The sequence below is a fragment of the Solanum dulcamara genome, chromosome 1, assembly GCF_947179165.1.
Source record: "Solanum dulcamara chromosome 1, daSolDulc1.2, whole genome shotgun sequence".
Lineage (NCBI taxonomy): Eukaryota > Viridiplantae > Streptophyta > Magnoliopsida > Solanales > Solanaceae > Solanum > Solanum dulcamara.
The window spans coordinates 6,270,105-6,293,116 of NC_077237.1; the positions used below are offsets into that span (position 1 = coordinate 6,270,105).

The 23,012-nt window shown below is 36.1% G+C and overlaps 2 protein-coding genes across 4 annotated transcripts; one reads left to right on the top strand and one right to left on the bottom strand.

Annotated features, from left to right (window-relative positions):
- Positions 1–370: 370 nt before the first annotated feature.
- LOC129899839 (uncharacterized) lies at positions 371–3,143 on the top strand. Its single transcript, XM_055974850.1, has 4 exons — positions 371–709; positions 1,934–2,044; positions 2,611–2,691; positions 2,818–3,143. Exons 1-4 carry the CDS (start codon positions 488–490, stop codon positions 2,890–2,892), a joined length of 489 nt encoding a protein of 162 aa, XP_055830825.1. The 5' UTR covers positions 371–487; the 3' UTR covers positions 2,893–3,143.
- Positions 3,144–3,443: 300 nt separating this feature from the next.
- On the bottom strand, positions 3,444–21,680 carry LOC129899819 (protein GLUTELIN PRECURSOR ACCUMULATION 3). Of its 3 annotated transcripts, none has more exons than XM_055974833.1 (16): positions 21,461–21,680; positions 21,268–21,365; positions 18,561–18,699; positions 18,448–18,476; positions 13,886–13,982; positions 13,750–13,805; positions 13,551–13,658; positions 11,738–11,794; positions 11,127–11,218; positions 10,188–10,272; positions 9,688–9,840; positions 9,058–9,143; positions 7,890–8,057; positions 7,695–7,807; positions 5,835–5,925; positions 3,444–3,763 (listed from the first exon to the last, which is right to left on the bottom strand). In XM_055974833.1, the coding sequence occupies exons 1-16, from the start codon at positions 21,520–21,522 to the stop codon at positions 3,692–3,694; spliced, it is 1,506 nt and encodes a 501-aa protein (XP_055830808.1). In that variant the 5' UTR covers positions 21,523–21,680; the 3' UTR covers positions 3,444–3,691. The 3 variants fall into 3 exon arrangements, with proteins under 3 accessions (XP_055830808.1, XP_055830818.1, XP_055830811.1); XM_055974843.1 differs by lacking the exon at positions 3,444–3,763 and adding an exon at positions 7,562–7,601; XM_055974836.1 differs by lacking the exon at positions 3,444–3,763 and adding an exon at positions 7,562–7,619.
- Between the last annotated feature and the right edge of the window lie 1,332 nt (positions 21,681–23,012).

Below are 23,012 nucleotides of genomic sequence, written 5' to 3' on the forward strand. Positions count from 1 at the left end.
AGCAGTAAAAGAATATGCTAAAGACACATCATATTCTTATGAATTTGTTATAAATATCGAGTACAAATAAATTTTTTCCGATCGAAACAAATCACTTATCAATTCAGACGAAAAACAACCCCATCAAGTATTTGAAGTAACAAACACTCGAATGAATCAAAATAACAAACTACATAGCCTATCCCTTTCCTTGAAGCAAAAGCCTATTTTAACATTTGCTTATTAATCCCACTTAGCAAAGAGACAACTCATTCCCATCAAAGTATTTATATATGCAAATACATTTAGGGGAAATGCTTTAAAGTTCTAATAAAACTTAAAGTCATATAAATAAAAAATGTGTGTACCCTTTAAATTGTTTTGAAGTCAAGAAAAGAAGTTAGAATAATTGAAGCAAAAGCAATATATGGTACTAATATTAAAAGGGGTCAAAATGTGAAAGGAAAAAAATTCAAGATTGTAAGGAAAAATTAATAATTTGAAGATTATGATGAGTATTCTTCAAAGTGTTGAAAGTAGTGGAAGAACATCAACTACTGAGGACAATAATATTAATGATGAAGATCAAGAGATGACAAAATTGGCATTGGCTTCATTTCAAGCAAGAGAAGAAGAAATTGAGAGGAAAAAAATGGAGGTGAAAGGAAAAGTTGAGTCTCAGCTTACTCGTGCTGAGGAAGAAACTAAGCGTTTAGTTCGTGTCTGGGAGGTACGGTTCATATTATCTGTCTTTTAAGATTTTAGGCGTTTGGTTTGTGTCTGGGAGGTACGGTTTATAAAATTTTAGGTGTCTGATTTGAGTCTTAGAGGTATGGTTCATATTATCTGTCTTTTAAGATTCTAGGTGTCTAGTTCACGTCTGGAAGGTAAGGTTTATATTATACGGAAAAGGATCAAAAATATCCTTAAACTATGTGAAATAAATAAAAATACCCGCCATTTATAGTTCGGTCCAAAAATACCCTTGTCATCAATACTTTGGTTCAAAAATGTTTTTGTTGTTGATAGTTTGATCCAAAAATGCCATTGTTCTTACTAAATGGATCAAAAATGTCATTTTTCAAATAAATATATTATTATTATTATTTTTAAATACATCTTGTTCCGAATAAAAATATTATTTTTAAACAAATCTATTCTTGTTTTCTTTCTTTTAAAATCACTTTAATTAATAAAAATATAAAAAATAGTTTTTTTTTCTTTTTAATCTCATTTTATCAATTAAAATAGAATAATTTCATATACCCTTTTAATAGATAATATAGGTCATATATATAAGATCATAGTAAATCTATCATTAATTTTTATTTTAGATAACGATAAAAAATAATTATAATAAAATAAGAAATATTTTATATTTTATTTTTTATCGAATTGTAGTAGGATAAACATTTGCTAATAACAAATAATTATTAGTAAAAGAATGTGTTCAAAAGAAAATAAATAATATATTTATTTGACCCATTAAGTAACAATAAGGATACTTTTGGACCAAAGTATTGATAGCAAGGACATTTTTAGGTCAAACTATAAATAGAAGGTATTTTTCTTTATTTGACATAGTTTAAGAACATTTTTGACCCTTTTCCGTATATTATATTATGCCTTTCAAGATTCTAGGCATTTGGTTAGGGAGGTAAGGTGTTTATTATCTGTCTTTTAAGATTCTAGGCATTAGGTTTGCATCTTGAAGGTATATTCATATTATCTGATTTTTAAGATTTTTGCATCAGTATTTTCTATTTGAATTGTTAATCGTCACCTGACCTCATACAGAGAACTCGTGTTGAGTGATTGTCCTTCCAAAAATATCTACATGTTATATTCGAAAAACATAAATATGTGAGTTAGTAAATTAGAATCCCATCATTAGGAAACAACAATCAACTAATTTGAAAAATAATTGCAACTAATTTTGATTATTTTTGTGAAGGAGCTTGAAGTGTTGACAGATCCAATGAGAAAAGAAGTTGCAATGGTACGCAAGAAAATTGATGTGATTAATCGTGAAATTAAATCACTTGGACAATCATGTCAAAAGAAGGTATATGCTTTCTTCCTTAATTATTTATTTTTTAAGTTTTTATTTGTTTTATATATTAGTTAAATTACTTATTGTATTGAAAGTTATACTAGTATCAAATAATTTATCTCTCTCTCCTAATACTCTTTCACATTTTTAGTCTGTTTGGTCAAGCTTTAGAAAAGCAAAAAATATTTTTAATAAAAAAAAGTTTTTATATTAGAAAGTTGAGGTGTTTGACCAATCTTTTTTAAAATAAATAAATAAAAGAAAAACTTGAGTAACAATATAAGATAGTTTTTTAGAAGCTAAAAAAGTAATTTTTTGTTCGGGAGGAATTTTGGAAACTTTGATCAGGCACAAATTACCGCTCTAATTATGGTAAAAATATTTATTAATTTGATTAGCCAAACATAAAATGATACTCTTCAAAAGTACTTTAAGTACTTTTTCGAGAAGCACTTCTAAAAAAATATTTTTTCAAGTAAATTCTGGAAGCTTGACTAAATAGGCTATTAATAGCATACACATTATGTGTTTGTGATTTTGAATAAATTTTGTTTAATGATGTTCCTCTTGGTAATTAGGAGAAAGAATACAGAGAAGTCTTAGAGGCTTTCAATGAAAAGAACAATGAAAAAACTCAGCTAACCTCCACTCTTGTAGAGGTAAAGATTCATAATTCATAATAGCCATTCTTTTATATATTCTTTGATTCTTTTTCTATAATTATTACTTTTAAGAAAATACCCCTAATTTAATTAACTTTTGGTTGTTGTGTTGTTATCTTTTAGTTGGTGAAGGAAAGTGAGAAATTCAGAATGGGGAAGCTAGAGGAACTAAGCAAAGTTTTGAATCCCAAACGCTAGTAAATGTTTAACTCCATCATTGGCCATTGTTGACATGTAGAATTATTCACATATTCTCTATGTATCATACAAACCAATTTATTTTAACTTTCACTTTATATCCCTTCAAATAATGTATCAAAAATTCCTTCCCTTGATATTGATTTTCACCACTGTTAGAGATTGTAAAAGAAAAAGTGAGACTTGTTTGGTTTTAGTCTTCATCATGTCTATTTTACTCATGTAAATCCCAAGTGTCCTAATGAATGCGTCTTTTAAGTGCCAATTGCATAGCTCCAAGTGAAGTTAAGAACAACAACAACATACTCAGTGTAATCACGCAAGTGGAGTCTGGGGGGAAAAAATGTATACAGACCTTACCCCTACCTTGGGAGGACCCTCGGTTCAAGGAAATAGAAATGGAGGAAGTAAAGAAATACCAAAATACTATAGAAATCATGACAAAACATTCTACAAAAAAGAACAATAACTATAACAAAATGATACAATAATCAAAGTACATGAAACTATAGAAGTTGAGAACTTGAGAGAGAAACACTTAATGCAATGTATGAATTCTCAACTATATGAAGGATGACATATATTCATTACTATAATGTAGATGTCACAAATAAAAACAGCAGAGGTATAAAAGTCAATATAGGAAAAAACTTTTACAGACTGCCGGAAAGCTAGAAGGTTTATGGAGTAAATTCAAGATTCTGCATGTCTTACCTAATTCATAAGGGTTGACAAAGAGTGGTACAATTAATCTCGAAGATAGCTCGCAATGAAACATATGGTATAGAACTTGATGTTTTTAGCTTGATCCTAAATCCAGAAGTAGTTGTCTGTACTCAGCCAGCAGATGTGGGATATCATCCATACGCAACTGAAGATCACAAAAGACAATTTTAATCATAACGGATGAACCAAGAGGACCAAATGACATTGATATTCATTACTACAAAAACAGAAAGGTGATACAAGTGAAGAGCTAGCAACAAATAGATCATAGATATAAACATATGTACAGTGTATTGTAGGTTACGAATTACGATAGCATTTTATGAATTTAAATGGAAAAACATGGTCAATTAGGATTCATAAATCTGACTTCAACTTGTATGGGATTGTCAAGTCTCGCATTAGTTGAGGGAATGGGTTGTGGTCTACTTCAACAATCCTCCCTCTAACTTTGGGGGTTGAGCTAAGATGAAGGGTCATATCTTCAAATGGTATAAATCCAAACCCATCAATTCTTGTTATTGTGTTTCGTAGTGTTGAACCTCTGCATTATGTTATTCATGATCCAGTTCCAAACATGGGCATGTGGGGGAGTGTCGAGTTCCACATGAATTGAGGGAATGGGTTGTGTCTCATTATATAGTCTTGGACAATCCTCCCTTCATGAGGTAGCTTTTGGAGTTGAGTTAGGCCCAATAAACATATCTTTATCCGGGCTGAGGTGTGGTTATTTTGTTGTATGATGTCTTGTCTCACATCAGTGAACAGGGGAAGATAGGGACAAAGGGGGGATATTGAATAGAGAGGAGAGACAAAGATATAAGGATGGAGATGGATTCAAAGAATGAAGTTTACACCCAAACTCTGGTAAAATTCAGATGGTGCAACTCCATAAAGTTTGCAGAACCATGATTCAACATTTAAAGTGACAGGTTAGAAACGACAAAAATATACAAATTTTGGAGACAGACAGCTCCCTATTGTTTATACAACTAAAGACAGATTAGGCAAACATTACACTTAATGAGTTGATGGCACTAAAGACCTGATTTGTGGTTATAACATATATCGTCTCTATAGCTTTACAATTTACATTTACCTAAATGGTGTTTTAGTGTCTTTTCAGCATCTTCTCCATGAAGTTTTATGCTAATATTCACATGCAAAGTAGTTTTGATATACAATAGTTGGAAATTGTTTAAATTTACTTTTAACATTAGAAGTAAGCAGCACTCAGTTGCTAGCCTCGGTAATCATGATGAACTACAGTAGAAGATAAAAGAAGTTGGAGGAAAGTGGAAAACTTTACAAGTAATTAACATGATAACACGAAAAGCCCCAATCTACAGAATCATTATTTTGGCAAGGTTAGAAGTTCTATGCACTGATGCTCTAAAATATACTTACACAATCAGGTCACAGAAAAGGTGATTGTAGCTAAACTAGTTTATTAGTATTTATTGATAATCAGGCCCTTCCCCGGACCCCGCGCATAGCGGGAGCTTTAGTGCACCGGGCTGCCCTTTTATTGATAATCTAGAATAAAGAGTAAGTAACCTATATAAAAGGTGAACTTACACGGATGGTGTAAAAAAATCATTACACTATTAGTTTATGTAATTTAAGTTCTTTTCGTAAAGTGCAGTTACAAATTGCACTCCTGGAAAACAAGTCAGATGTTTTGCTGAAGATACAAAGGGGGGAAAGAGGCAGATGTTTTGCTGAGATAGTGAAACAAGTGTGTAACAAAAACTTAACATTTGAAGATTAGGCATAGCGTGATATGGAAATATGTGACATATTACAGTACCTTCTGATGGACCTAATTAGTTAAGGAAGCCAAAAATATTACTTGTGAGGGTTTGCATTGAAGAGAGAACATAACTGTAAAGGACCTTAAAGTATTAAATATAACAGCAGAACCTTTTTAGGATAATTTCAGAATTATTGTGTTACTAATTTTGAAACAAGTACGAGTTAGTTCTTCTTGGTAATGAACCACATAGATACAGATTCAGTAAAGCTTTAAGAAAAGTAAAAAAGAACGAAGTTCTTTTCACTGTGCTGAAGCTAGGATCAACCCTCAACAAATCAGAATATTAAGCACCAAGGACACTTGATCAATGGACATGAGATATGATAAAGAAGTGAAGCAACCAAGTATTCAGATGTAAATAACATCAAAACTAATAAACAGAACCTTGAAGAACTCATACCTGACTAACATTTTTGATATGATAGAATCTATAAGTCTCTTTCCCCAGAGATCCAAGATTCATGGATTGCAAGAATGCTCCAAGATTTTCCCTACATCAAATAAGCAAAAGTTTTAAGAAGGTGAACCACATTTCGGCTGAGGTACTCCCTGCCCCTCCATTTTCTTTTTCCTTTCCTATTCAGGAGAAGATTTGTTCCTTCAAACGTGTGTGGTTGTAAATTCACAAAGAGAGTACTCAGATTTGATAGCAAGTACGACATATTTTATTTAAAATCAATGAATAACTTACTCCTGAAAAACATCAATAAAGTCAGTGCCAATACACTTGTGTCATACTGGTTGAAAGGAGATTCTAAAATTTCATCATCATATCCAAAAATCTATAGTATAATGCCACAATAGTTAGTCTCACACCAGTTGAACACGTGAAAACTTCAGAAGATCATAGGCAAAATACTTGCTACCAAACAAGTCTATCATAACTTGGGGAAACCATGAGTTCTTATTGTTAGAAATTTCTTGGAGGAGAATTCTCAATCTGTCCCATTCTCTTTTGAAGACAGTGATGAAATAATTATTTACTTCACTCAACTTGCTTATATAAAATAGCCATAATACATAGGTATTTATAAAACTTTTCTAGCATGTACCTAGTCTAATATATGTTTTGTAATTTAATATTAGGCTTTTTATCTTTACTAGTTCATGTACAAAATCATACATGCATCCTCACTAATTTCCTAATACGTGAACTAAGTAAAAATTCATGTACTTGAGATGAATCTAGTTTATTAGTTCAACACTTCTGCGCGGATGAATTATCTCAGTCTGGTGCTAAAATACTACTCCCACTGTTCCAATTTATGTAGTGATGTTTGACCGGGCTGGTATTATAAGTGCAAGGAGGCGGGTGAGGACGTGGGTCATCTTCTTCTTCATTGTGGTCTTACAATTAGGTTATGGTGGGACATGTTTAGGTGGTTTGGTACTTCTTGTGCAATGCCAAAAACTGTGGAAGAGTTGATGTTCAGTTGGAACTTGGAAGAACGGGAGAAGAAAAAGAAGACTAAGGGCATGAAACGTGGTCCCAATTGTGCTAATATGGGCAGTGTGGAGAGAGAGATCTAGGAAAACCTTTGAGGGGTAGAGTCGATGTTTTCTCAATTGAGGAGTAGCCTCTGATCCATTATTTTCTTTTGGTGCACCCATGGAGTTCCCAATTGTATAGAAGATTAGGTGGAGTTTGTAGAAAATTATTTATTTTTGTAGATTCTTTACCTTTATCGCTTTATCGCTCTCATTATTCATATCTTTATATTGTCTGCTATATGCCTGGCTTTACTGACCTATGTCTTGTTTTCCTTGTTTCTCCTCCCTTGTTCTTCTCTCTTAAGCCGAGGGTCTTTCGGAAACAGCCGCCCTAGCTTTTAAGGTGGGGGTTAGGTCTGCGTACACTCTACCCTCCCCAGACCCCACATGGTGGGATTACACTGGGTTTGTTGTTGTTGTTGTTTGTAGATTCTTTACCTTTTGGTATACCCCTTGTATACAGCCATATCTTTGGTCATATTTATGAATGAAAATACGTTCACTTGATTAAAAAAAAAAGACATTCTCTTTAGGACAGACTAAAAAGAAAAGTATGTCTATAAGTCAGAACGGAGGAAGTATTATAAACCAACAATGCAATAGCCTTTATACTTGCACTTCACTAGTGAAATTTACCTTTACTTCACCACTCACAGAAGTTGTCCAACTTGATCATCTTTTCCAAATGTAAGTTCTTCACATTCATAAGAAAACCAGAACTTAACTAGATGTAAACACAAAACAAAAATGAACAAAACAGTGATCTCACTCTTTAATGCGGGTAACGCTGCGCTTGTAGTCACGATGTAATGGGCTAAGCTCTTTCAATTGAATTGAATTCGGCGAGGACTTTGACCAGTGGTCGCGAAGTGATTGTACAGCCTTCAGTGATCAAACAATTCTAGGTTAGAAATTGCAAAGAATCTCTTATGGCATAACATCTACTGAGCTAAGAAACTATAACCTCCTTATTACTGAGAGCTCCCTCTCCAATGAATTTAGATGCCAATTCTAATAGTTCTGTATCTTCCAACTCATCTACAATTTTCTTCGCATTGGAATCGGAGATGGATACTGAAATTCCTATCCTTTTCTGCAACTCTGACACAGCATCTTCTTGCATTTGCCTCTCCTGTCAATATTCAATAGTAAGAGAGAGAATTAAACCAGTAGATGCTTTGTCCGCCATACAAGCAGTATAAACACACTCATCTAAATATCTAGCAAAGCACAATCTGAATAAAGAAGACTATTAGGTTGACAGATACAGACATGGTAAAATTGGCACAGTCTACTACTGCCACTAAATCATCGTCTCTCTTCCTCTCCCTCTCTCTCTCTCTCCCTCTCTGACATACATATACATACTCAAGGAAATCAATCAACAGAATTTATTATTTTAAAAAAAAAACTGAACAAGCATGCATGCATATAGACCGTATCGTTTGGCAATCACTTGGTTAGAGAAAAACACAGTGAAGCTTCGGAAAGTGGTCAAAGCTGAGGTGCCACAATTCGAGGTTATCAGATTAATTCCGTGCAAAATCAAGTTGACCAATATCTGTTTATACTCTTCCCCAGATGAATAAGGTTGGATTTTTCATCCTCTAAATGTGGATATTTTTATTGTACCATAAACAACTATCTTGACTTTGTAACACTTCCCATAAAAGGTACTACTCTCATTGCTTCACTCCAGGAAAACTGTTTGACACCTCATTTTTGATAAAACGAGTAAATGTTATTAATTATGAAAGAAAACATACATGGTTAAGAAGAAAATGTTCTATCCAAAACTAACAAAGTAGATTAAATTTCTTTTCAAATTTGAAAAAATCCCATCTCATCACCAAGTGATTCAAATTTTCTGAGCGGCTCTTTTTTCTTTGGCATCATTCAGTAATCACTGCTTAATGTTTAACTTCATGCACAGACTCCACTGATCAATTCAGTCCATGAGTCAAAAATATGATATCCAACTCATTGATACATCATCCAGCAGAGATGTTAAGGCTCCAAATTCCAAATGACAGCGAAAAGGAACTAAATGTCGTATTGTCCCAACATAAACACATTTTAACACTTGAAAGTGAGAGGGCAGTGATGGAAAATGAAACTTCAGGGCCCTATACCTTCTCCATACTTGTCATTGAAACATCCTGGTTTTCATGGATGGCCTTGCGAGGAGCAGCCGTTACGCGCTTAGCAATTGGATCATCTAAAGATTCAGAAAAAAAACAAAAGCACAAGAGGTCATTGAAAGAATGGAAGTGTTGTGTACACAACTCTAAGACAAAAGAACTTTCTTCACTTTTCCAAGACATGCGTTAGCTCGGAGCCAGCACTATCTGTTGTCAAATTGTGTAACATTGATAAACTGTACAACTCTATGACCATTTAAATGGATGACAGTTGCTTCAATGGAAGCTTTTTCCTGACATATTTTCATACATTACTACTGACCAACTCAAACAGGGCTATATGCAAATTCTAAGGAAAATTTGGAAGTTGAGAAGATAAAAACAAGCTTCTGATATCAATTTCCAAATGATCTAACCGAATTACAGATCAACGGCATATAATCACACAGGTAATACATAAACAACAGAGGAAAAAAATGCATGGAGAACAGAAAAATGTTAAGGGAGTAATCACATTAAGTTGATAGAACAAAATGTTAGTGTATGTTTTTGGAAAAAGAAGAACTCCACTTAAGAAATGAGGGATTAAACAAATCGATGCACTTGAATGGGACTCAATACCTTCTGGAACTAACCACCACAGATCACCATAAGTTGATTTTCCGTCGAACCCTCCAAACAACAAATATCGTGACCCAATTGAGGTCATTGAGTGGTAGGCTCGTGCAACTGGCGGTTCATTAGTAGTTGCTAGGCGTTTCCACTGTACAGAGACTGGAAACAGAAAAAGTTAGTACAAAATACTCTTGCCGACTAGTTAAAAAATCATGAATGGTTTTCAGGCCATTTAACTATGTGCCTCCATCTTATAAAACCTAGACCAATAAATTGTGGAGAGATTTGTTAATCTAATTAAATCTTCAAGGTTGCCAGATTACTTTTGTCTGTACAGGCTATTGAAATATATTAATGTAGATCAAGAGTATGATGAAATGAAAATGTAAAATAAGCTCCACCATGAGAAGAAAACCAAAAGCTGTAACATACTACAAGTTGCAAAGCCTATATCAGTATATGTAGCGAGATAGCAATTGTAGAAAATATTGATCAACCATGCTTACCCCTGTCTAAAACAACACAATCATTGTAGTAAACATCATACCGACTCAACCAACCACCAGTTCCATGACCTCCAAATAACAAGAGCTGCAGAGAAAGTGTAGGTCAGTATGCTGTTTCCATAATCTTTTGTTTGTTGCTGGAAGGAGGGAAAGGTTTGAGTGGCTAAATCAAGAGGAAAGTGGAGATTATTACATTACCAAAAACATATAAAGTGGTATTGTAATAATCATTAAATAACCATACTTGCACACTCTAATGCAACAGAAATTGCATAGAGATTTAAGTCCAACCTCGGGAAGGTCATCTAGAATTTTAACATAATTTACAACAATCGTTACTGCTGATATAGACAACTTTGTTTTTTCCAGTTTGGGCTTCAGGGACTATTGAACACTCGAACTTGCATGCACTTATGCCCCCTAGGTGAAGAGATATGTAGTTATGTACATACAACTCCGAATTTTATATGTAGTTCTTTCTGGGAAACAACTTCAGAAAGAAGTAACAAGAGAGTGTATGGGGTAGTAGTTACAGAAGTACGTATATTATTCACCACCAATATTTTTTTAGTACTCCTCAAAGTGGCAATAGTGCATCAACCACAAAAGATTTCGGCTCCTATATTTTACTACCATGACATAGAGTGGGTTAAACAAAAACTTAGGATCCTATCCCCAAGGAGGTATTATATGCTATTGAAATTGTACTCCCCAAGAAATCCCAATGTACACCAATAAAAATTGCGCACATCAGAGAGGTGCTAATTATATCTACACTGCAAACTGATTTTCAAGGGTTTTGACAAGATAGATGATGTTAGACTCGCAGCAGATAAACATCAACACCCCAAGAACAGTAACTCATTCTTATGTCCTTATATCAACTATTATATCGTAAAGATTTTGCATAAAGTGATTTTCACCATAAAATGGACTTACATAGAGTCCTCCAGAGGTGACTGTATGTCCACAACGCGCTGTAGGAGCTTGACCAGGAATCTTCAGTTGGGTCCATCCAGGGCTTTCATTCTCTTCCTTCCAAAAAATCAGAAATATTTGATATAGTTAAGTGCTAAAACAGAATAGTCATAGAAGCTTCAAGGGAGAAGTCAAGAAAGAAAGGAAGTGGAAAGATAAAAACATGTTAAACTAACCACGGGAGAGATAGGGTACAAAATGCCATGTGCATACATTGTATATTAATGTGTGTCTATGTGTCAAAAGGATGTCAACTAACTATCGGGTAACAGTAAATGAAATAGAAATTCAAGTTGTGCTATCTACGTATTTGGTCAAGGGAAGCCAAACTCATATTTTCTGGGAAAATTTGTTCCTATTTCTCAAAGGCTGGATAAGCACAACCACATGAACTATTTGCTGAAAAATATGTAACATGCCATACCATTTTTTAAGAAGCAACATGATGAAGGTAAATCATATTTTCTCTTAAATACAAATCCGAAGATAATTTCGAGAGGAAGGAAACAACACTAATTAAAAAAAGAAGTCTACAGATAAAAACTGAAGCTTCAAGGCAAAAGTAAAAGTACCTTCTTCAACTAGGCCCTTCAAAGCCCATAAGTCAGCCATGATTGGCCCTCCTCCTCCTACCCAAAAGTAAAGTTAAATACGTCAGTTCAAATATTCAGAAAGGAAATCATCTGAACACATATAGATGAAAGTAGTGTTCAACCAATTAAAGATATCAATGCTACCTTGGCCTTAGGGGGGGGGGGAGGGCACCACTAACATATGTTATTGTGATAAACATACCTTCAAATACAAATAACTAAACAGTTAAAGTAAGGATGTTCGTCAAAAAGAAAGAAATATTTGAAAGCAGAGTTTGGGTGCTTTTATGTCACCATTACAAGAGGATCATGGTAGAGATTAAGTTCACCATACAAGTGGATGAGGAAAAGTTCCCTTGTTTGTTCAGTAACAACAACAACAACAGCATACCCAATGTAGGATCTAGGGAGGATAGAGTGTACGCAGACCTTATCCCTACCTCAGAGGTAGGGAGGTTGTTTCTGATAGACCCTCGGCTTAAGAAAAACAGTCCAAAGCAGTCCCGAAAGAGAATAAACGGAAGTGAAAGCATCACAAAGTATGAACAGTAACTACAGCAAAATAATACGATAATTGAAGTACAAGAAACATCTTATAGTAACCGAAATCAAAGGATAAGAAACTACATGCGCAATACTACGACTACTAGTATGGGCAGATAGCAAGACAAAGCACTACTACCTATTACCTACCTGTTTGTTCAGTAAGAGGAAGGATTTTCTCACTATTTTTACCAAACAGACAAAACTAGAACCTTATTGTCGCAAAAAAAACAGAAGAAACCATTTATGTCCTAGAACTACTGTTACCATCCACATACTTACAAAACTTTACTACAGTTAGGTGACTACAATGCCATCTTTTTTATAACTCAGAAAGTGTCCTTCTAAGAAATTATAAAGTAGAAGGTGAGGTGTGATCTTATCATGAAGTATATCCAGGAGAGAGAGAGAGAGATTGGAGTATTAAAGTACTTTGAACTTGTGTCTCAGTATGATAACTTATAGCTACAACGCCTGAGTTATAAGACAAAGAACTCACTAATCTTTCAAAGGACTTTCATACCCTGTATAAAAGGAAATTTATCTGAGTTATTAACGCATTCAATAGTAGTGCTATATGGTGGTTACAAAAGGCTGTAGGTTCACTCAGGGGCTTCTAATTCTCAAGTAACTGAGACCCATCACGCCTTGGTGTCTTGTATAGATATTCTTGTCTATATCTATGATCTTTCTAGACCACTCCTCTGAGCATTGAATCATTTACTTTAGTAGTTTAGTTACATTTTAAGAGCTTCATTCCTACATAATTAGTTTAGCATATAGCATAGAGGTGAGAGAGTAAATCCTTCATGTACCATACTAGGTGTCGTTGAAATTTTCGCTTATGCAACAAGTGAAACTAAATTTACTCAAGGTATTTATTGAGATAAACTTTTTTAATCCAGAGTGTATAAAAGGGGAGAAAGGAAGGAAAGAATAAAGGTTTGTGTATGGTGTGTCCGGAAAAGACAGAATTACTTGTGCAGTAAAAGGTGAAGGGTTGAACTTCAGATACAAAATTTTCATCCAGCTTTAGTTAGATTACCTTGTTCATACCTTTAGGGATCTTGTCCTTTCAACAAAATCCATTGTCAAATTTATCTATTGCTCAATATAATAAGTACAAGACATCAAGATCTTCAAAGCCACATAAAACCTTTAGAATGTATGAAAATAGCTGAATAGCAAATTACAGAGAGGAACATGATATTTCCAAGACAAAATAGTCATGATTATCAACCATATTTACCTCTACCACCATAGACAAGCAATCTTTTCTCAACCATAGTAGCAGTATGGCCACATCTAGGCGGAGGTATAGTTCCCAAAACAGCTAGCTCCGTCCACTCAAGAGTCACTGCTCAAAATAATTCCACCTGTTATGGATAAATTGTTTTCTGACAGAAAAAGAAGAGTGAATAGCCTAGTATTACTATCAAAGACAGTACTTGTGTCCAAGATATAGACATCTGACAACCACTTTTTACCATCCCAGCCACCAAACCTGCATGCATGTAAAGTCCAAACAATAATGAAAGACTGATAGGACATATAAGCACCTCCAAAAGCAAGACGAAACCTTACATTACAATTTTACTGTTTCCAATGGCTGAAGCAGCTGCAAAATCCCTTGCAGATGGTAAGTCACCAAAACTTGTCAGCTCTGACCATTGCCATATATCTAGCACCACAGAAAATGTTTTAAAAAAATAAATATGAAGTCTGATGAGAGGGAGAAAAACACTTTCTTCACATGGTGTATGTCTTGGAACGCCATACTAATGATGGATAACTCAAGGAGTAGGAGTCGGGAATAGCTAGTTGGTGTTGTTTATGCAAAGCAAACAGTGTGAGGATGTGGATTGTATACTGCTTCATTGCAGCTCTACTCAGAGTTATGCAGCTAGCATACCCTGTGTTCAGTGGCGGAGCTAGGATTTTGACTAAAAGGGTTCAAAATCTGAAGAAGCAGACACACAAACTAGTCTAAGGGGGTTCAACATCTACTATATATACATAAAAAAATATTTTAACCATTCCATGGAGGCTTTGGTTTTGGGAAAGGAATGGTGGCGGGGTATCACTCCTGGAGTTTGCTAAAGCTTTTGAGTTGGTTATTGCTAACTCGTGTTTTTTGAAGAGGGATAATCAATTGGTCACTTTTAGTAGCATGGTAGCTCGGACTCAGATTGACTACGGGTGATAGAGGCCTTTGTAAGGATTGCAAGGTTATTCCGAGTGAAAATATTACTACCCAACATAAGCTTTTGGTGATGGACTTGGAGATTAAGAGAGATAGGAGAAAAAAGTCCCTTTATGACCGACCGAGGATTAGATGGGGTCCTAACTCCGGCCGTTTCTCGGGAGATAGGGGAGAAGTTTACTGGTTTAGAGGCCGGGAGTAGTAGCGGGGATGTGAACAACATGTGGGACATGACAGCTGGCTGCATTAGAAAAGCAGCTACCGAGGTTCTAGGGTATCGAAAGGAATCTTTGGTGGTCGCCAAGGAGATTGGTGATGGAATGGAGAAGTACAAGGCAAAGTGAAAGCCAAGAAAGTTGCATATACGGAGTGGTTGGAGTGCGAAGATGAGGAGGAGAAGAGTAGGCTTAAAGATATCTATAAGAAGGCAAAGATGGAAGTGAAGTCGGCAGTCACCAGTGCTAAGACAGCAGCTTTTAAATGCCTATATATCGAGTAAAGGAAAAAGGTGAGGATAAGAAATTGTATAGGTTCGCCAAAGCGAGAGAGAGAAAAACCCGCGACCTAGATCTAGTAAGGTGCATCAAGGACGAAGAAGGCGAAGTGTTAGTGGATGAGAGCAAAGGTGGCAAGCTTACTTCCACAGACTCTTAAATGAAAAAGGAGACAGAGACATTGTACAGGGTGATTTGGTGTACTCTCATAGTCTTCAAAACTTTGGGTACTGCAAGTGTTTTAGGGTTTAAGAGGTTAGACGTGCTATTAGTAGGATGAGGAGGGGGAGAGCGATCGGGCCCGATGAGATTCCGATGGACTTTTGGAAGAGCACGACAAGGCAGGTTTGGAGTGGTTGACTAAGTTGTTTAATGTTATTTTGAAGACTGCTAAGATGCCCGATGAATGGAGGTGGAGTAGTATGGTTCCATTGTACAAAAACAAGGGTGATATCCAAAACTATAATAATTACAGGGGTATCAAATTGCTAAGCCACACTATGAAGATTTGGGAGACAATGGTGGAGATGAGGGTGAGGAGAGGAGTGTCAATCTCAGAGAACCAGTTCGGATTCATGCCGGACGGTCGACTACTGAAGCAATCCATCTTATGCGGAGGCAGTGTTGTGAAAAAGCGCTGAAGCGCTCGCTTTAAGCGTGAAGCGAAGTGAGGCGAGGTACTAGCGCTTCAACATCGTGAAGCGAAGCGATTTCGAAAAAGCGAGCGCTTCACGGGAGAAGCGAGAAGCGCGCTTCATCTAAAAGCGAGAAAAAAGCGAGCTTTTTGGGAAAAAAGCGGCGCTAGTTTTTTTAAAAAAAAAAAAACTGTATAACTTCTGTGACTTCTCCAAGCTGCTCTTTCAGTGTGACTTCTTCAATTCGACAGTCCAACTTCAACATTTCAACGTCAACCAAGTTAGTTTTTCTTCTTCTCTTCTTCTGTTCTTCTCTTCTTCTCTTTCTATTTCTATTTTTATTTTCATTCAACGCAACACTGCTCTCAACTGCTGCGATCTTCTTTTCTTCTTCTCTTCTTCTTTTTCTATTTCTGCGCAACTGATGTCTGCGAAGAATTATTTTTTTCAACTTTTATTCAGCAGTTTGGCCTTTTTTTTTTAAGATAAAGCATATGTTTTGTTCAAGTTCATGTTCAAATAGAAGTAGAACTCTTGTTGATGAGTCCTCCGATGAGGAAGAAGATGAGGACCAAGTAGAAGTAGAACTCTTGTTGATGGCACTTCAAGAGTTTGAGGATCTTGTTGAAGAATAGGATTTTGCTCTCTTTGTGATTTGGTTATGCATTTGCTTTATATGTTGTTACTTATGAGGATTATTGACTATCTAGTTACTTTTTAATCTAATTCTTTTGAGTTCTTGATTATTTATCTATGCATATTTTATATTTTATATTTTTATACTAAATAACGCTTTTTCTGAAAAAAACATGCGCTTCGCTTCACGCTTCACGCTTCACGCTTCTCGCTTCTGTGAAGCGAGCCCCCGTCGCTTTTTTTCGCTTCTCGCTTCTCAAAACACTGTGCGGAGGCTGGTGGAGAAATTTAGAGAAAGAAAAAGGGATCTCCATAAGGTGTTCATTGACCTTGAAAAGGCTTATGACAAAGTTCTGAGGGATGTTCTCTAGAGGTGTCTGGAGGCTAAAGGTATCCCGATGGTGTATATTAGGGCGATAAAGAACATGTATGCTGGAGCCAAGACTCGGGTTAGGATGGTGGAAGGTGAATCAGAGCATTTTCCTGTTGAGATAGGACTACATTAGGGATCTGTGCTGTCCTTTTCTTTTTGCCTTGGTGATGAATGAGCTGACATGGTCTATTCAGGAGGAGGCTCCATGGTGTATGTTATTTGCGGACTACATAGTTTTGATTGATGAGACTCGAGACAGAGTTAATGATAGGTTAGAGGTTTAGAGACAAATGTTAGAGTCCAAAGGGTTCAAATTGAGCAAGACCAAAACAGAATGCTTGGAGTGCAAACTTAGTGATGCGATGGATGAAGAGGGCATGGAAGTGAGGCTTCCCACTCAACCTATCCCCAATACAGAAAACTTTAAATATCTTGGATCCATCATCCAAAGTAGTGGGGACATCGATGATGATGTCACACACCATATTGGGGCAGCGTGGATGAAATGGAGGCTTGCCTCTGGAGTCCTGTGTGATAAGAAAGTACCTCATAAACTTAAAGATAAGTTCTACAGAATGGTGGTTAGACCAGCGTCGTTATATGGAGTGGAGTGTTGGCCAGTAAAAAATCATTATATTCAGAAGATGCATGTTGCGGAGATGAGGATGTTGAGATGAATGTGTGGACACACTAGGAGTGATAAGATTAGGAATGAGGTTATTCGTGAGAAGGTAGGAGTGGCATCTGTGGCAGACAAGATGAGAGAAGCGAGACTGAGATGATTTGGGCATGTGTAGAGAAGAGTTGTCGACGCCGCAGTTAGGAGGTGCGACTGGTTGGAGTTGGGGGTTATGCGAAGGGGTAAAGGTAGACCGAAAAAGTATTGGAGAGAGGTGATTAAACAAGATATGACATTACTCCATATCACCGAGGACATGACCTTAGATAGAAATGAGTGGAAATGTGAATTAGGGTAGAAGGATAGTAGGGATAGAATGGTGTCTTGCCGTGTGTCGATTTAGGGTGATCGTAGGTCGTAGGTCTAGGCGTGCCTTTATAGTTGTGTTGTCATTGCCTTCGATTATCACATTATTTTGCTATCTCTATTGTTCTTGTCTTGTAAAATTTGCAGCGCTTTTTTACCATTATGCTATATATATTGTTTTTCTCTCTTACTAAGGACTGTGACTTTCCAGCCGGGGGTCTTTCGAAAACTGCATCTCTACCTCCATGAGGTAGTGGTAAGGTCTGCGTACATCTTACCCTCCCCAGACCCCACTTGTGGGATTTCACTGGATATGTTGTTGTTGTTGTTGTTGTTATATAAATAGTATAATTTGCCACCGAAGGAGATTCGGATGAACCCCCTGACCATAAGGTGGCTCCACCACTGCCTATGTTTGATACCACACAGATTCACTACTGATCGAGAGTTGTGGAGGAAACTTTGGTGCACTGGAGGTTAAGGAAGATGGACACTAGAAAAAAGGAGTTGTGGACGAGTCAATACTCTATACATCTTTTGGCTGATTTCAAGGGAAAGGAATTCTTCTGAAGGGGTTGAAGATCTATGTATGACTTTACTCCTTTCTGATCATTGGTATTCATCAGGGCAAAAGAGTTTTCCAATACTGTATAGATAGAAGCTTATTTTGGAGGTTTGATGTAAACCTGCACCGTTTAGTGATTGGTGCGCTATCAGTGAGATTAGTTTGACTTATCAAAAACACCTGATGGTGAAAAGAGGAAACAAAAAATATTCATGCATTTTTCTTTACATATCCATGGTAGAAAGCAAACTTTACCAGTATCCAGAACCCAAAAATCACCTAACCTGGAAAAGAGGAAAGATATCCAGTTTAAGGCATTGAGAAGCCACAATAATATATAACGTACGAATTACATAGCATTTGCATACCTTCTACCACCGGATCTCCCGCCAAAGATGAACATATGACAGTCAATTGCGACAGCAACATGGAATGCTCGTGGGCTAGGACCAACTTGGCCATCAGAACCACTGCCCGTGCACTCTGGCTGAAACCACAATTTGTTTTCTGAAACATTAACGACATTTGAATTTAGAATATCAAAACAACTGACCTTGATCCAATGCACAGAAAACAAATTGACTTCCAGAAACTGATTTGGCAATGTCACCAGAGGAATTATCAATCAAAGAGGCCTCAATCCCACACTGGCTGGGATTGGCCATTTGAAGATTCTACAAGTCTGTTCTGCTCCATTCATGCCCATTTCATTCAAGTACTCGATAATTTTATCTTTGAAAGAAATATTAGTGGTCCAGTAAAAGTGTAAAACTATAGGTTCTCTAAAACTTAAAGTTATTCTTACGATTAAATACATATCTCTAGCCAAACTAACTAAAGGCTCTCACAAGTTCCACACTATTCTAACATGACAAACAAATCTCTAATCAAACTAATTAGAAATTCTCTAGATCTCACACTTACTCACAATGAAATACAAATCTCTAGCCAAACTAACTAAAAGTTTCCGAAATCTCTGTACAAGATTGGAACTTGAAAACCTACTTAACTACTTTCGAGACTGGGTGACTAAGGTCGCACCCAGCATAATCCAAAATTGGAAATGAAGAGATTCCACAGTTCTGTTGTCACTGTGCAGTGAAGAAATAGGTTACTGGTATATTCCAGGTTTTGCTGGCACAGGTAGCATCAATTGACTAACAGACTGTTCCTTCTATCAAAGTTATCTTGAGTCAAACAAGCATCTCTTCAAACTGTCCAGGCAGAGCAAATCACCTTCATAGGGACTTACTCCTCCATATGTGCTTCCAAGTCCTATTATCAATAATTCCAGTTTGAGAATATAGGTGGTCGTTGCCAGCTTTAACTGTGTATAGACCCTTACTAGAGCTGCCCCATGAAATTCTGTCTAGTTATGATTCTGTTATGCTGCTACCTTCAATTGAAGTTAGAAGGTTTATAAGATCATTATACTTCCGGTCTTGTAGGTCCCTTCTAAAGGTGAAGTTCCATGCATTCCTCTCCTTGTTTCAGCTAGTGGAATCCTAATTGCAGGCATCATAGCTAGTGCATATAAGTGCGTGAAAGCTGGCTCGGACACCACGGTCATCAAAAAAAAGCTAGTGCATTCAGTGAATTGTTTCCCATCCATCTTTCATTCCAAAACTTCACATGAGCTCCATTCCCAACCTTGTAAGAGATATTCTGAAAGAATTCATTCCTGTAGCGAGAGCCTAGAGATATGCTTCCATAGGCTAGTGTCATGGCCTGATGAAACCCTTTTGGTGAACCAGTTATTCTGAGCCCCTACTTGGCAGTGATGACCTACTCCCATTAGCCAAGTTTCACTTGCCCAAATCTCCATAGGCATTTGAATAACATGCTTTTATTGTGGAGCTTCAGGTTCCTTATACCTAAGCCACCTTGTGATTTAGGTTGAGTAACTCTGTTCCATCACCAAGTGAAATTTGTGCTTCTAGTTGTTTTCTTCACACGGAATTTACCTTCTAATTTTGTCAAGCTTAAGGACTGAGTTACATATTGGGAAGAGGATCATGTAATGTGTTAGAATGTTATACAGTACAGTATTGATCAGTGTCGGTTTACCACTCATGGATAAGTACTGCATTTGCCAAGTGGCAAGTCTCTTCTCAAATTTCTCAATGATGGCATTCCAGATTCCAGTTGATTTGAACTTTGCTCCCAGTGGCGGACCCAGGTTAGTGGTGAGGAATGAGCCAATGCTACAACTGAGGAATCCCTACTAGTTCTTCTAAGTTTGGAACCTCATTGACGAAATCTCACACTTACTCCAACACTGAAATGCAAATTCTAACAGAAACTAACTAAAGGTTTTCTAACTGTCACTTATTCCAATACTGACATATAAATGCTAATCAAAACTGACAAGATTCCCAACAACATGTTTAAAATACTAAGTTTGACTCAAGTAAAGAGAGAATTAAACATTAGCTGATGTCTTTTCTTTCTATTTAGTTGGTGCCCTGTAAATACCCCTGATAACCTTAGGACTTTGTTGGCTCCCTTGCCCTAGCATAGTCTGTAATGTATTTGAGCTAACACATTCTCTTTTGTACTCATTACCTTTTGTTACTCTTTGCACTGATGCCGTCAACAAAACTACTTACCTCATCAAAAAAGTTTCCATAATCTCACTCTTACTCGGACACTGAAATGCAAATTCTTTAGGAAAACAAACTATAGGTCCTCTAAATGCCATTTATTGCAATACTGACATGCAAATGTTAATCAAAACTGAAAAGACTCCCAACAAGTACGGAACCTAACTTTGCTCAAAATGACATGCTTAAGATACACAGTTTGGCACCCAAGGGTGTAGTCTAGTGTTCAGTGGATTGAGAACAATGATGTCTCGGGTTTAAATCTCAACAGAGACAAAAACAGTAGGTTTATTTCTTCCTATCTGTCCTAGTCTTTGTCTAGTGGAAGGATAAAGGTATCATGTAGAATTAATCGAGTTGCATGCAAGCTGGCCCAGACATCACGATTATTAAACAAAAAAATACAAAGTTTGACTCAACTAAGGAGAGAATCAGTCATTTAACATTAGTTGATTAGGAGAGAATCGCATACCAATGTCATACACAGTGATGTCACTAAGGAACTTTTTGTCAATTAATCCTCCGAACACCACAATTTTCGATTTCCCAATGTTAACAGCAGTGTGTCCACTGATAATTTGGTAACAAAATTAACGAAATTAGCTTCAAATCCAAATAATCCAGACAAAAATGAAAACAAATTGAACTAAAAAATCTCATCATACCTTCTAGGTTGAGGAATTGCACCGGCGAAATCTGCCGGAGTTGCTCGAACCCAGTAATGCATTTTCGCTTCTTCTTTTTGAGAACTTCAATCACCTGAATTCATATGAGCTGAAGATGTTCCCCTACTGGATCCGAATCCGACCTTTTTTCTTTTGTACCCGAATCCGACTCCGATTCCGACTTTGACTTGCTAATTGGATTCGGAGAGGGCGTGTGCAAAAATAGATTTAGAGCCCGTTTGGATTGGCCCCTTTTTAGCTTTTGGACGTGTTTGCCTAATGCTGACTTTAAGCCATAAAGTTCTTAAAGTCAGTCAAAAATGAAAAGTTAGGATTCCTAACTTTTTTTTTCCAAAGTGCTTAAAGTCATTTTCTTTGACCATGTAAATTACTTTTATATCCCTTGTATTTTAATTAAATTCCCAAACTACTTTTTTTTTATTCTTTTAACCTTAAAATTCACATCATAAGCACTTTTATCCAAACACTCAACTGCTTATTTATAAAAATAACTTTCAGCACTTCAAAATTCTAAAAGCACTTCAAACATAAAAGTTACTTTTTTAAGCCAATCCAAACGGGCTCTTAATTGATAAATGTTGCATATTAATGGATGTGGGTATCATCTTTATGTTGCCACTAGTTGTTATTTCTGAGCTGAAGACTCAACTTGTACATGATTTTGACAATAAAATGAGCCATCAGATATAGAAATTAATGAGATATATACGGAAATAAATTTTCTCTCAATCTCTCTCTTTCTCTTATTCTGTCTGTCTTAATTTGCTAAGTTAATTTATTTTATAACACGTTATTAGCATGAATCTCTAAATTTTTTTCAGAAAATTAACTTATGTATCAGGTATATCTACTGAAGAAATTTAATTTTATTTGTCTTTGTTATTTTTGAATTAATTTTCATCATGTCAAACTTGTTAAAATTGAATTTTGTGGCACTTGATATTTCTAGTAAAAATTATTTGTCATGGGTACTTGATGCTAAAATCCACCTTACCACTAAGGGTCTTGGTGATGCTATAATCAAAAAAAATAAAGCATCAAATCAGGATAAAGCGAATGCTATGATTTTCCTTCGTCATCATCCAGATGAAAGCCTGAAGGTTGAATACTTAACAGTGAAAGATCCACTTGAATTGTGTAAAGATTTAAAAGGGAGGTATGACCACCTCAGAGCAACGATATTGTCAAGGGCTCGTTATGAGTGGATGCACTTACGGTTTCAAGATTTTAAAACTGTAATTGAATATAATTCTGTTGTATTTAGAATAACTTTCCAATTAAAATTATGTGAAAAAACTATAAATGATGAGGACATGTTGGAAAGACACTAACAACTTTCCATTCCTCTAATGTGATATTACAGCAGCAATACCATGAAAAAGATTTTCAAAAATACTCTGAATTGATCTCATTCCTTCTGGTGGCTGAGCAACATAATACTCTTTTAATGAAAAATCATGAAGCTCGTCCCACTGGAACTGCTCCGTTATCGGAAGCAAATATGGTAGAAGCACATGACCAGCCTGAAAGA